The sequence below is a fragment of the Urocitellus parryii genome, chromosome 10 (assembly GCF_045843805.1).
Source record: "Urocitellus parryii isolate mUroPar1 chromosome 10, mUroPar1.hap1, whole genome shotgun sequence".
Lineage (NCBI taxonomy): Eukaryota > Metazoa > Chordata > Mammalia > Rodentia > Sciuridae > Urocitellus > Urocitellus parryii.
This window is the reverse complement of record NC_135540.1, coordinates 63569911-63585765: the sequence shown is the minus strand read 5'-3', so window position 1 is coordinate 63585765 and position 15855 is coordinate 63569911. Positions and strand designations below refer to the sequence as shown.

Below are 15855 nucleotides of genomic sequence, written 5' to 3'. Positions count from 1 at the left end.
TGTGTATACTTCTACCTCCCCAGCACAGCAGAAACCTCCTTCTAGACAGAAAACATGAGTTAGGAGCTCTGACTGAAATGACATATAACTGAGTCCTGAGTTTTGTGAAGTCTCTCTTAAATTAGAGCCCTCAATGCATTAGCATAATGATAGGCACCCGATACAAACTCAAAAGCCACATATTGAAAGCCTGCAATATCAAGAGCTTTTTAACAATCACATAGTAAATCTGCTTAACAAGTGTCAAAATATCAAGAGCCTCAAAAATATTTTCAATAAAAAATCTTGTCATTTCTCTAATAAGTAAACACTAGTTCAATGTAATAGTCAACATGAGTTACTTACCAAGGCAAATTTTTTGTTGAGAATCATCTGCTCCACCAAAGATGACTCATTATGGAAGAGATGGGGCTGCATATGACTCCACATATGAGGAAACCACCAGAACTCATCAACAGACCCCAAAAGACAGTCATCCCCTTCATCTTCCTCTTCAGTTCCTTTAGGGGAGAAGTGATTATTTAATTAATTCCAGTTACACTAATCTGCCACTATCTATCTATCTATCTATCTATCTATCTAATTTATATTCTCATATATTACATTTATACTATCTTACATACATATAAGGATTTCAACATAAAACGTAACAAAGCAAAATCTGTTAGGGAAAAACCAGGGATTGTTATAAAGCAGTTTTTAATATGGTTAAACAAGAGACATGGATGTATATAACCACTGCAAGATGGATGTATATAACCACTCCCAAGGACCTTAAAACTCTTCGCTTTTAGCATCTTTGTACAATTTGTAGTTTGAAGAAAATGGGGGTAAATAGAAAATGTAACCATTGGAATTTAAAGTATGGAAAGTTGTGATAGAACCCTAGTAGTAAATCATTTTGACATGGGTTATATATACAGTCACAACAAAATAATTTCATAATTCATTTGGGTCCCTCAGGAAACCATGTCATTTAAGATTAAGTCAGTTATTCATTGCAATTTTCACACTGAAAATAGGAAAAAATCTCTTGGGATTTCTCAGTAATCAATTTATTCCTGATCTCTATCTCCCCAGCAATATGACTGTGGAGGGTCCCTGGTTTATAAAAAGTCTCTTGCCAGGTGCTTCTGCATTCCATTCCTTGTTACATAGGACTATCTTTTCCTGAATCTATCTTGTCATTTCTCCTTCACTCATTTCATAATTAGACCTTGCTCAAATTTATTTATGAAGACAGAGTGACACATCTCAGTGATCTTCAGAAAGACAGCTCAGACATTACCCTTTCCTGTATACCACGGTGAATCTATGAGTAAAATGTGTGTACACTGCAATCATGCCGGGGTTAGACAAACGATGTCTGTCTGCCCTCCAACTGATTTATCTTAACTCACATAGTAGGCATAGTAGTAGGTCTGTCCTTTTTTTCTTGATAGCTCTGTTTTATCTGTTTTTCTTTAACCCCACTTTAGGGATGTTATAAATAAAAAGTAATTATATTGAGGACAATTGCCAAACATTATGATTAAAAGCAGCTGAAATGTAGTTGTTCATGGTTGGATTGCCTCAGCACCATGCTGTCCATTTCTTCTCCAGCTCTGCCCTCCTTGTCAAACTGGAGGTATAAGACAGAGAAGTCAAATTCGTCAATTTTTAAAGACCATTTCTGAAGTTCTTACAAAACTTGCTTAAAAAGTTATTGCAAATTATAATTTATTATATTATTTATTATAAAAACTTTTCGCAGTATTTTATCAGCAATATTTCCTTCTCTGATATTAAAACATCTCCTAGACTAAGATTTACCTTGTTCCAAGAACAATGTTATATGCTTTACTACCAGTGTCTCTGGAGGCTGAAGCAGGAGGCTCACAAGTTTAAAGCCAGCCTCAGCAATAGTGGAATGCTCAATGAGACACTGTCTCTAAAAATATACAAAATAGGGGTGAGGATGTGGTTTAGTGGCCAAGTGCACCTGAGTTCAATCACTGGTACCAAAGAAAAAAGAAAAAAAAAAGCTACATTTTTTACAACATATTTGATTTAATTCTCATAACAAACCTATATGCTCAGAGTCATTGCTAAATCCCATTTACAGGTAAAGAAATTGGTCTCTAAAGAGATAAAGTAACTTGTCCCAACTCACTGAAAGTGCTGGGACAGAACCTGAATCTAGAACCTGAATTCTAATTCAAATGAAGCAATTCCAAATTCAGAGCCCCAGCTATGATTCATTGGGCAAATGTGGAATAAAAAGTAAGATAAAAAATTCAATTCAATATCACAATCTTTTGATGTTTTAGTAACTTTTGATGCAAATAAATTTACATATGTATTTCTCTATGTGATTTGGTGAAATAGGTCAATCTAAAGATTCTATAGATAAAAGGAATCTTTTGCCATTTGGCTCCCTAATTAACAGTTGCCAAATAAATAACAAATATTCAGTTTTTCTAATGCATAAGAATTGGGCTCTAACTGATTTAGGATTAAGACAGGTTTTTGATACTTAATAATTTATGACCATGGCACCTCTAAATTTTTATGATCCTATCTAGAAAGTGAGTTACATACTATATAACTCCTAGGATTCATTGAATAGGTACATGAAAAGTGTTTAGCAACATACATTGGATGTAGTTATTGCTCACTATAAAAGAAGTTTGATCTTTATTTCTATCTCTATTTCTCACTAAAATGCACAAACCCTTCAAAATTTAAAAGAAATCACATAAGTAACGCTTTTTCCTGAAATAAATTCTTATAATATTATGACAGTGCAGCTTTTCTCCTTACATTCAAGAAAAGTAAAAGGATAGAATTTTTAATAAAAAATTAATTATTAATTTAGAAAGGAAACAATGTAATTAAATTTTATAATATCTAACTGTTGAAAGACAGAGTATTAAATTTTATGTGCTTCCACTGAAAAATTCTTCTACTGGTCATAAGATAACCTTGGCCACAGTTTTGTGTAAGTTGTTATATTTTACACAGATAAAATATAACCTTGGTCTTAGCTTTCTCCTGTGTTTACTTTCCCTGGCTTAGAGAGAGGGCGCTTTTATTGTGAGCTATGAGAAATGCAGAAGCAAAGAAAAAATAGAGGACAAATCTTCCACAAGTAAGAAAGGAGAGGGAAAGGTGGAATAATGTTCATGCATTCAGTGTTTGGTGAGAAGAGAATCGAGTTTCCAGGAATATTTGCTTGTACTCCCTTGATGAGTTTAGGTTTTCCTAGGTTTCCTACTATGGTTCTTTCAAAAATCTTCCTCTCTGCCTCACTGATAACTACATATTCTATATGTCCTTGATCTTACTCTGGGGATTCCTTATCTGTATATTAACTTTTTATTTTTTTCAAAGGATGTCAAATAATCTACAATAAGCACACTGAAATTAGGATAGATTTAGAAAGAGATTTCATAATAATACACTTTTATTGCTTTAAGTTTGTGGGGATCCACATTGGCAAATTTAGTGGTGCTAAAAAGATGAACTGAACTTTTGCACATTAAAAAAATGTTTTCACTTTATATATCTATACCAAGGTAGTAGAACTTTACTGTAAATGAGTAATTTAGAATATGTCATTGTGTTTTCATTTTTGAGGTTATAATAAATACTGAAATTTGTGTCAATAATAATAGAAAGTTAAACCATGATTATGGAATTCCCAGTAAATCTTTAAAATAATCACAGAAAAGGGTATATTTTATTTTTTTTATTTTTTGGTTTTGATTTGCTTGTGTGTGTGTGTGTGTGTGTGTGTGTGTGTGTGTGTTACCAAGAAAATAAACCAACACCATTCTATCACTGAGATACATCACCAGCCCTTTTTACTTTATTTTGTATAGGGTTTCACTATGTTGCCAATGCTGTCATTGAACTTGCAATCTTCCAGACTCAGTCTCCCAAATTACTGGGATTACAGGTATGCATGGCTTGAAAACTTGTCTTTTATATATTTGTTTAAGTAATTAGAGTAATAAGGCTTTCAGAGCTTCCTATGTTAAGGTCATTCTTAGAGCTCAGAAAATTTTCAAATTAAGAAGCAAAGTCATGGGGTTGGGGCTGGGGCTCTGTGGTAGAGCACTTGCCAAGCATGCGTAATGCACTGGGTTCGATTCTCAGCACCCCATATAAGTAAAATAAAGACCTATCAACAACTAAAAAAATTTTTTAAAAAGAAGCAAAGTCATACATAGTTTTATGAAAATACATAGTGGATGAAATACATATTGTGCGATATAAAATATATTAGAGTCAATTCTCACAACATTGCAACTTCCATGAAAACAAGTAAAAATTCACTTATTACAGAAATGTAATAATAGGAAGAATTATCACCATAATAATCTTGTTAACCCCTTGAAGGTACACATTAGCTATACACAAAAGAATTCATATTATCAAATTAAAAGCACTTAAAATTATGGAAAATTACTGGAAAATGTGCTTAAATATAAAGTCATTTTAAAAATTACTTATCATTTAATTCATAATTTAATTGAATGGATTATATATATGTATAATGTAAAATGCAGAATGAACAATGAAAAGTAACTAATTTTCATCCTTGTACTTCATTTCCCAAATTTTCTTCTTCACGGATACCATTCAAACCAGTTTATTGTGAATTTTGCAGAGACATCGTATATCGGTACCAACAGCTGTGCAACTATGAGCAAACTAGCCATTCTATATCTCAGTTTGCAGATGAATCACTGATTTATAAATTCTAAGATTGTAGAAAATTTCATTTTACTGTGATACGTAGGTATTTTTTAGAGAAGAAACAAAAAGGTAGCAAAAAGGAAAGAAAAAGTAAAATGAAAAATGTTAAAATTAAATATTTTTCTACTCTACCATTTCAGATTCTTTCCTTCTTTCTTTAGTGGCATGCTTGGTAGCTAGGAAAATTTCTGTGCAAAGACACAGGATGCCTAGCTGCTGTAGCAATGCCCTGCATGAGGAGGCTCTGTGCTAGAGTCTTTTCAGACTCAACATTTATCTCAGGCACTCAGCTCTTGTGAATAAACAAAATTTCTTATTAGACAACCACAATGTTGCACCAAGCTCTGCTGTGCCTGAACTTGTCCACAAAACAGTAACTTTAAACAATGGGCTTTCTTGAGAGGTACACAAAGCTCCTAACTTGCACATCACAACTACAGTATGTAACTGAGGAATAAGCTGCATAATGCTGCTAACTCTGTAACCTGCCTAATGACACAATGAGCAATAATGTACTACTGATGCCACTGACCTAATGTAACCTATTGATTATGAATAAAGCTTTCAGCTTGGACAAGGGGCTTTTTCTAACATTCTGCTACTTTGCCTCTGCATCTTGCCTCTCTACCTCTGTGTCTCTTATTTTTCTTATAATACTTGCATAAAGAATTTCTATAAATCAATAATAAAAGCCAGAAAATAGAAAAAATGCTTCTCAATAAAGGATATTAACAGACAATAAACATAAGAAAAAAGCTTGTATGGTAGACATCAGAAAAATATATATAAAAACATAATATGACATTTCTATATGCCTACTAGAAAGGCTAAAATTAACAAGAAAAAATCAAACATTAACAAGACTTTAGAGCAAGATTTTAGAACACTGATACTATTGAAAATATAAATTGATTAAAAAATTTTGAAAAACTGATTGTCATTTTCTGTTAAATCTGATCATATGTTTGCTATACAACTAGAAATTTCACTCCCTGCTGATATCCAATAGAAAAAAAATACTCAAGTTTCTGAAGAACAGGTATAAAGATTTTCATAACAGGTCTATTAAAAACAGCCAAGTCTATAAATAATGCAGTCATCTATATTGGAATGGAATGGATAAAGAAATGTTTGTATATGCAAATAATGGAATACTACAAAGCAATGAAAAATGAAGAAATAAACCTATACATAATAATATCTATGAAACAAAAACAGTTGAACTAAAAAACTGGTAACAAATGAGTTATTTTACCTGTATTTCAAAATGAGGCAAATCTCAGATGGTATCAGAAGTGAGTATAATAATTCTGTTTGAGGAAAACTAATGACTGTAAGGGAGTATGAGGTGGCAGTGCTCTGGTTTTGTTACCTTATTTGATCTGCTTATGAATTACACAGATGTGTATAGTTTGTCAAAATTAACTGAATAGCACATCTAGTATTTATTCATTTTAGATACATAAATTATAATAATAAGAAAGAAGTTCATTAGATAACATCATAACCTTTCAAGTGATAAACACTTTTTAATGGTTAAAATAGTATGTTAGATGGAGTTAAATTATATGAAAAATAGAGGAAGTACATATGGAATGTAGAAGTTTACTATTTTAAATAGAGTGGTCAAAAAAAAAAAAGCCTTGTGAGAATACTTATTCTCTTTTTCTTACCTGTGTGGTAAAATTTTCCTGAAAATCCCAAGTTGAATGTAAAATTTCTGATTTGTTCCCGCAAAAGATTCTGAGTCTCAAGCAGGGCCTGAAATATAGAATTTTTTAAAATGTATGAGGTCAAGAATGACATCCAGATATTTTTAAAAGACATCTTCCTTTTGCAGGTATAGAATAAAACCACTTCCTTATACTTGGCAGAATTAAATGATGGAAAGTAGTTATCACTTTAAAATTAGAGAGATACTTTTGAGATTACATAAACATAAATATTTTTTATCCTTTAGCTTGTAATAAATCAACAAAAAGTTTCAGCTAAGAAGGGGAATTTAAGTGACAAGTTTAATCTGTGTGCAGAAAAGGAACTTGTATGTAATATGTAAAATATGTATCTTTTACCACCCAGGGACATAGATAACAATTGTCAAAAAAATGTCACTCAATTTAAAGAAAGCTATGTAACATCGCATGAGGAAAGAAGCAAATTGTTATTTCTCAGATACATTTTTGGCCTTCAAAATGCAAGACTTTTCTATCTTAAATCTAAGAGTCCCAAAAGATGATGACTCCCATTCAAAAAAAGGTATCATGATAAAGTAGATCTCTGATTTGTCCTTTCTTTAATAAAACAAACAACAAAATGCACTATTTCTAACAAGTAAACTATTTTTGAAGTAAAGTTTTGCTATATCTATACAATTGTGTTATATATCTATGTATTTTGTTCTATGTTTATGCTACATAAATATATATGTTATATATTTATAACAGGTTATGACTATTTAGTGTACTTTTCATTCTTGTACTTTTCTTTCTCATTATTTAAATTCTATTTTTTATATTCTTCCTCTGTCTCTCTCAACATGCACATGTGTGTGTGCAGACACACACACGAGCACACTATAGTAGTTGAGTGCTCCAACTGGACAAAAAGTAGCAATGTTAGATTGGTTAAGGAGATTGGTTAATGCATCTTTTACACTTGAGGAAATTTAGGAAAATGACTTGCTCTTTTTTCACAGATAAAATTAGTGGTGGATCCTAGATTAAAGATATATATCCAAATTTCGTTCTCCTTTTACTCTATCCTTTCCTTCTTTCTTTAGTACAGCTGGGGCCATAACTAAATCTTTTTTTTTCCTGATATCAGAGTGACAAGTGGAAACCCTGCACTATCATATTCATATTGTTTCAATCATGTTCATTATGTTTTGATCTTTGGGGATAAACAAATAAACTCTTTTTATTTGGTGATCACCTGAACAAAATGTATGATGAGTTATGTGTTAAGGGGAGGAAAAGAGCTTTTGTTAAATTTAAACTCATCTGATCAATAACCGAATACCTTTCTATCACTTTATTTAAATGAACAACTTCTTTGGTGTACATAACTGAGCCATGTATTATATGGAAAGAGTTGACACTCAAAAATTAAAGTAGGCCTGTTAGTAGATCTGCACACCTCATTACAGGAACAAGACTGACTGATGGTCATGCCACTGGGGACACACAGGCCTTGCCCTTACCAGGGTAGGGTATGGGTTAATCATGGGAAACAAATTGGTAGGCATAATAAAGTGAGGAATGGGACTGGTAGGTGATAAACTGGGCCATGGTAAGCTGGGAGTTGCCTGGGTGAACACTTTGAACTTCTCTATTTCTTCTGGAAGGAAGATCAGGTGAGGAATGTGAAGGTGTAAATGAAACTACTGCAGTTATTAAGAGGACAGGTTTAGAGGTCAGATGGCCTCAGATGGAATTCTGGATCTGTCCTTAATCTTCTTTGAGCATGTTGTTAAATAACTCTAAGAGTCAGTCTCTTCATTTATAAAGTAGGCATAGTAATAATTACCTCAAAGCTCTGTCATGTGAATTAAATGAAATGATTCATTCATGCCAAACAATTATTAAGTGCTGCTCTTCTGTTATTGCTGCTGATACTATTACAACTACTCATATGGTTATTATTATTAAATGATATAGGAGAATTCACATTACCTGTCTGAACATTTTCCTTCATCTGTAAATTGGAGACAGTGATATAACCCATGGAATATTAATACAGATTATAAGAAATAATATATAGCTGGGTGCAGTTGTGCACACCTGTAATCCCAGCCGCTTAGAGGTTGAGACAGGAGGTTTACAAGTCCAAAGCCAGACTCAACAATGGTGAGGTGCTAAGCTAAGACAGAGTCTCTAAATAAAATACAAAATAGGGCTGAGGATATGGCTCAGTGGTTGAGCACCCCTGAGTTCAATCACATTTAATCATCATCATCATTATAATAATAATAGTAATTAAAGTAAGTTGGAAAACTTTTTTAAAAGTATCATAAAATATTAGATGTTGATGCTGTAATTGTCAGCAGTATCTATCATCTGCCTACCCCTAAACCTATCTACCTACCTATCCATCCATTTCATTTACTTTTCTAAACCTTTTACTCTTTATTTAATTTATTTAATTCATTTATTAAATATATTTATTTTAGTCTTCCCCTACTCTGCCCATCCCTCTAGGCTCTTCACCTCAGGGGAACGTTCTATTTGAGTCTTCATATCTTTCTCTCCTCTTATAACTCTTGTATTTCTTCTTTTCCCATATTAATCACTTCATTTTATTCCTTATTCCCCTTGCACTGATTAAAATAAAGATTTGAAATACATTCTAAGTAGTGCTTTGTGTTACTGAATTGTTCTACCTTAAAATTAGGTAAGGCTGACATTCTTTCTGCCTTTTTTTTCTATTGAAGTTGAATTTGAACTTTGCTTTGTAATCTTCATTGCTTTTCTGTTGAGAGCCACAGCCGAAGGGGCCCCAGCAAACTTCCAGCTGCCAGCAAACTTCCAGCTGCCAGCTAATGATTGGCTCACAGAAGCCCCAGCAAACTTCTAGCTGCCAACTGATTGGCTCCTCTGTGGTGATGCTCATTGGGCTGTTTCCCCGCCCTTTCAGACCACAGAGCTGCTCATTGGGGCACTTTTTTTGGCTCTGCCCACGTGACCCAGCCAATCAGCCTCAAGAGCAGGAGGAGTGGGGGAAGTTGAGAGGCTTGTGGGAAGCCAGTGTTGGCAGTTGGGCTCTGAAGGTTTTCCTGAGGAGCTGTGTGGTTTGGTGTGTGTGTGTTCTAAAAAAGTTCGTTTCTTTTGACAAGTGGCTCCTGAATTGTGCCCAGCCAGACTGCGGCACTTTTCCAGTGTACTTTTAATAATTTTGATAGGAAGTAAATGAATCTATCCTGTTCTTAGGCCTTAGCTGTTAAAGAATATATAATATATTTAGGAATTAGTCTCTTCATAAACTAGAATGAATTAATTTCAATTACTGAATAGGCCCTAATTTTTCAGGTTTGATTTGGAAATTTTACATATTTATTTGATATTCTAGAAACAAATATGGAAATATTTAAGAGATATACTGAAACAGATAGCTGATACTAAAATGCCTATGTATGGTGAAGAAGAAAACCTATTTCAAGATGATATCTTATGTACTTAAGCCATAATATTTCTCACATTTAAATTGTTCTTATAAACCAGTTTGGAAATTTGTCTATGATAATAATATTAAATATTGTATCTATCCATTATTTCCAACTATTCAAAATATGCATATCACTGGCCTGTTCAGTGCAAAAAGCTTAAGCATCAGCAATATTTTTAGGCCCTTATCCTTTTCACTAAATTCATTACTAAAATGATTTTATTATTATTCCATTTTAAACTAAAATATTTTATTCATTATTATAAAGAAAATGCTATAAGATTATATAAGTGATATTTTGCTTTATTCTCTAAAATAACCTGATAATATCTAAAAGTCTAATCAGAAAAAAATAAATCAATGTTATCACACTATATTCAAACAACTCACAAACTTCCTGAGCAATCTCTGATATGCACAGCCCCTGGGCTATGGAAAAGGGAAGTAAATAAGCTCCCCTAACGTGCACCATTTATTATTCTCCTCAGTAACAAGTAAAAACTTTAAGAATATAGATATCTACTTTGAAAACTAGTTTGACTTTTGAAAAATAATCTTTCCTTAAACTGCTCCAAAATAAATATTTAGGATAATCAGTGATTTTTTTAAAAAAATACTTTCCAATGAAAAATTAAAATCATTAAAAATAAATAATAAGGATGCTAGTGAGTTGCTTCCATTTTTCAATAACTAAATAAATCCATGTATATTTCAGGTATATGGAGATATGGGTAAATTAAAACCAATATGTATTTATATACAAATGAAGCAGACATTTCTATAGTAGAAAAAAAATTCAATGTGTTCTTCATAAAACAAAACTGCTTTGCAGCAAAATATAAAATGCTTATTTGATGATTAAAAAGAAACAAGCCATAAAAAATATGAGAATTGGATTTTATGCAACTCTCCACATAACATTTCAAAGTTATTTTTTTCAAATTTGACTCTGTACACTTATCCCACTAACTTCTTAATTTTTTAAGTCCTCATTTTACAAAGCCAAGAACATTCCCAAACATTAAAAGATCTAGTTACAAGCAAAAGAAAGATCTAATTTAATAAAACTGAGCTCTGAGAATTAAGCAAAATGGCAGCTTTGATATATTTTTGAATTTTATTCAACTTTCTTTAAGAAAATAAATATAAGAAACAGTAAATCAGTGACAAAAATTTAAATTAAATGTAATTGCAAAAACATCATACTGAGATTTGTGTTAGTATTCATCACATGTGTGACATTCTTTGGGGGAACATCTGCTGATTTTTTATATTTTTTATTTTTCTTCCTAGATTATATTTTTACTTATTTTATTGCCTGTAAGTCAACAGTCTGTGTTGGTAAGCCATATTAAAGACAGGGAAGAAATTTTATTTTCAAATAGGGTTTTTCAATAGAAAGAAAAATATTGTTTGAATACAAAATTAGAATTAAGATATTTTAATTAATTACATACTACTTATTTTTTTATATCTGCTAAAGCAAATAAAAGCAATTGGGCAACTTAAATTCCTGTGGAACTCCACCCATAAGTTATTGAGTTTATTTGAGCATCTTCACTGGCCTTGAGCCAGGAAGATTTAGGTTTGGCATTGCAAACTATTTTGTGGCCCCTCCTACTCAATGGATGGCCCAATGCACTTGACCTCTGTCTTTGCTTGGCTAGGGAGACAGCTTTCATAGCTCCAGAGTGGGGCTTAACCCTTTGGAAATTGGACAGCCCACCTCCTACCTTATTCAGCAAAAGAATATTCCCTGGAAAACTTTTGATGCTTCTCCCATAAAAACAAAGCAGACTCGAGCTTTCACTCTCTTTCCAGTGTGGAAGCTTGATCCTGAGATAGCTGTGCCCACCCCCTTTCTAAAATTACTTCCTGTGTCCTGTGGTTTCTTCATCATTTTCTCTTTCTTTCTTTCATTTCACACTAGCCCGTTACATGCAGAGGAAACCCAAATTCTGCTGCCTGTGCAGGACATGGGCGAGAAGTTCCTGTGTCTATATATTTATCTGCAAACAGCCCTCAGAAATATTCAAATTGAGATAATGGTAGACATTGCTTAAATAATTTAAGTGATTTCTCCTTTGTCACAAAGCTGACTAAATGCTGAACAACTGACTTAAATAAGCATTTTGAATTTCAGATCTCAAAAAACAAGAATCTTAACATTGGACACTATTATCACTGGCAAAAAAAGAAACCTGGTAATATAATCCTCTAGAAGGATATAAGAGGGTGATCTTCCTTCAACTTTTAACAACTGGTTGTCATTCTTAGCTTTCGAAATTTGAAGTTATACTGGAAATGGGAAGACTAGATTGGTCTGTGATACTGCAGCTGTTAGGATTCCTGAGAGGAACATATCCAATATGATTGGCAAATATGGTTGTGAAGGCAAGCTAAAAAACTAAGAAAGTAGTGTAATTTAGTTAAAGCTTAAGAATAAAGATTGTCTGTGTCCAAGGAGGGACAAAGATGAAAATCTCAGCTCAGAGATAGTGAATTTATTCTTCCATCTTTTAGTTTCATTCAGTCCATCAATGGATTGGATAATACATACCCATTCACATGGATGGTCATCTACGTTATTCAGTTCACCAGTTCAAAATCTTCTCTTTTCTAGAACTTCCCCACTGGCACTCACAAAAATCATATCTTACCAGCTGACCAGGCATCCATCAGCCCAAACAAGTTTGTGTACAAAACTTATCAATCACATCAGCTAAACTAAAATGTTTACCCATTGGAATTTAAATTATACAACATTCATTGAGTGCACCACCTGTAGTGTTGGGCTTCAGAACACCTAAGGACTATGATGTTCTCCAGCAATCACCCTAGTCTCTATCAGATGAGGTGTAAAATTGGGAAGACTCTATCTTTTTTTTTTTAAGAGAGAGAGAGAGAGAAAGAGAGAGAGAGAGAATTTTAATATTTATTTTTTAGTTTTCGGCAGACACAACATCTTTGTTGGTATGTGGTGCTGAGGATCGAACCCAGGCCGCACGCATGCCAGGCGAGTGCGCTACCGCTTGAGCCACATCCCCAGCCTGGAAGACTCTATCTTAAAGAGTTATTTATAGATAAAGAAAATATTGAAATATGCTGGAAACAGTTAGTTAGGTTTGATAAGATAGTGGGATATTATGAACAATTAAAGGGAAGACACCTTTACAGAAAAACAGTAAACAAGAAGGCCAGGATTAACTACTATTTGACCTAGCTACACAACTGGCATTCAGTGTGGAAATAAGAAAGAAATGCAGAAAAGATTGGTAAGCTAGCAGAAAGCATGATACTTGGTCACTATCTGCTACAGTATTTAGATTCTCTTAACAAGAAACCTATACATATGGCACTTGTATTGACTTACAAATTCCTGATGATAAACATTCACTCAGCTCCCAGTTGTCCATATTCTAAATTAGAGTATTTATATTTTAAGTTGTCAGAATAAACATTAAATGGTGGAAATGTTTATTCTGGAAGTTTAAAATATGAAGACCAAAGGTGAGAGTATGTTATCTATTTTTTCCATGAATTTTCATCCAGAAACTTGCTAATTAGAATGAGATGTTTTAGAGATCGTATTCCTCCTTCTTAAATTGTTTCAGGCCTGTGCTTGAACATGACTTCACCCACATGGCATATTAAATATGTAGCAGATTAGGAATCAGAATGGTTTTAGACTCTGTCTCTGTACTTTTTTATTTTTCTTTTATTTTTTGTGGGGGGTGGGGGAGGCATAACAGTGATTGAACTCAAGGGCACTCAGCCACTGAGCCACATCCCTTAGTCCTATTTTGTATTTTATTTAGAGACAGGGTCTCATTGAGTTGCTTAATGCCTCACCCTTGCTGAGGATGGTTTTGAACTTGTGATCCTCCTGCCTCAGCCTCTTGAGCTGTTGGAACTACATGTGTGTGCCACTGAGCCCGGCTCTGACTGTTCTTGACTACTGTATAAACTTGACATATTCAAAATGCTGACTAAGTTACTGAACCTTGACAAATCAGTTTCTGGAAAATAGAATAACAACATATAGATCACAGGTTCAATATGAAAATCACATGTAAAATGTATATATGTCCCCCAAATCAAAAACATTTTCTAGCATGTGGAAACTGAGTTCTAGAGTTCTAGTTCTAGGACTGGAATCTACTGTCCTTTCTTCAACCAATTTTACAAAATTCTTTTTGTCCTGTCATGTAACTCCATCTCCCATTTCTTCCTATACCCATGTGAAAATTATAAAGAAAAAAAAAAGACATCTAAAATTTTAAATTATATTTCAAATTGATCTTTAGCTCTTTGGTTGTTGTCTAATCAACACTAAAGATAAGGATTATCTAAGCAGCAGCATTATAGTAACCATTAAAGGACTTGTATTTCTTCTTAAGACAGTGAATTAGTTTTGTTCCACCAAAATGTTCATGTATTTTGTTGTTTGTATTGTATTAAAAGATTAAGGGCAAAGATTTTGTAAAAGCTAAGGAAAGAATGTTAATAGTAAATTTGAATTATTTCTGTTATATATATTTAATTTGTCTAGAATATACATTATGAATAAACTTTAAATTATATAGTGAGGAATGATTTTTCCTAAAACACTTGTTGAACTGAAATTGGCAAATAATGATATGTGAATAGGAAACATAAATTATTAAGTGCTACTCTAAGTATTTGCTATACATATTTTATTTACTTATTGTTGATGTACTTAAATAGTCAAAATACTAATGTACTCTTAAAAAACATGTAAAATTAGTTCATAATCTCTTACAATACAGTATCTTTAAGAAATTATTAGTCACATCTCATTTGTTCAGTTATGTAGAAAAATTATTTTATGTGTTATGAAAATAATGTCAGTATTATTTAATGTTGATACAATTTAAAATACTTGCTTTTGCAGAAAAAGAGAAAAAAGAAGCAGAAATATGGGATCCAATATGAAAAAAAACAGAGTATCATCATTTGCCATTATTCTAATGCAAGTCATGTCCTTTAACAATTGGGAACCATGTAAGTAGCAAATCTATTGTGCTCAAGAAGTACAAGCGCTAAATATGCACATATGTGCATATACACACACACACACACACACAAACACAAAAAATAATCCTAAGCCATCCACATCCAGAAGAGTTTGTTCTTGTTCTATACATTAAAAGTGAGGTAAGTTTGAAGCTTGACTATAAAATCTATGAAGTAGTAATTATGGCTATGTCCCCAAATGTCTGAATCCCCAAAGCCCAGTATAATAGCAGGATCAGAAAGGGAACAAGTAAATATCTCTTGAATATAAATATGAATAAATTTCTGATTGATCTCATGATGAAATAAAATCATAAAGATTTGAAAATGAAATGAATATTGTACATTATGTATTTTTAACATTTTTTTACAATTTTATTTTATAAACTATTTTGAATTGGTAGAAATTTCAACATAATTCAAAATGAAAAACAGTAATTATAAAACATTTTATTTAAAAATAATCTGAAATAGCATGTCCTATTTCAGTGCTTCTCCAACTACTGGGAAAATCATCTGGGAATCTTAATAAAATATAGATTTTGGGATTCTAACTCAGAGATTCTGTGTCATATTGCTTAAGCAAGACAAAAGCCTCCAGAGTGTTTTTAATATGTGACATTATAGCACATTCTAAGATTCACTGACCTGTTCCTTGATTTCAAGTAGTTCAAGACATCAGTTTCTAATTACTTATTTATAGGCCTATTTTCCCTTAGTGTTGAAGGCTTTGATGTCTACTGCTTTGAATTGTTCCCAGTACAAAGTAGATATGAGCTAGTCAATAATTCCATGGACCACATAGATAAGGATTACTATGAGTTCTCAAATCACAAATACTGTAGATAAAACTAGATTGTATAAGGATTATCAGAATTCAGTGGAGGTCTTAGAAACTGTATTGGCTCAAAAGTG

General features: G+C 32.6%; 1 protein-coding gene across 1 annotated transcript in view; it reads right to left on the bottom strand.

Moving 5' to 3' along the window:
- The window catches only part of Ndst3 (N-deacetylase and N-sulfotransferase 3), a 138155-nt gene that overhangs the window by 85909 nt on the left and 36391 nt on the right, over positions 1–15855 (bottom strand). Inside the window, exons 2-3 of the mRNA XM_026389692.2 lie at positions 6417–6504; positions 346–500 (exon numbers count right to left, since the gene is read on the bottom strand). Coding sequence (XP_026245477.1) covers positions 346–500; positions 6417–6504 — 243 coding nt within the window. The remainder of the gene's footprint in view (positions 1–345; positions 501–6416; positions 6505–15855) is intronic.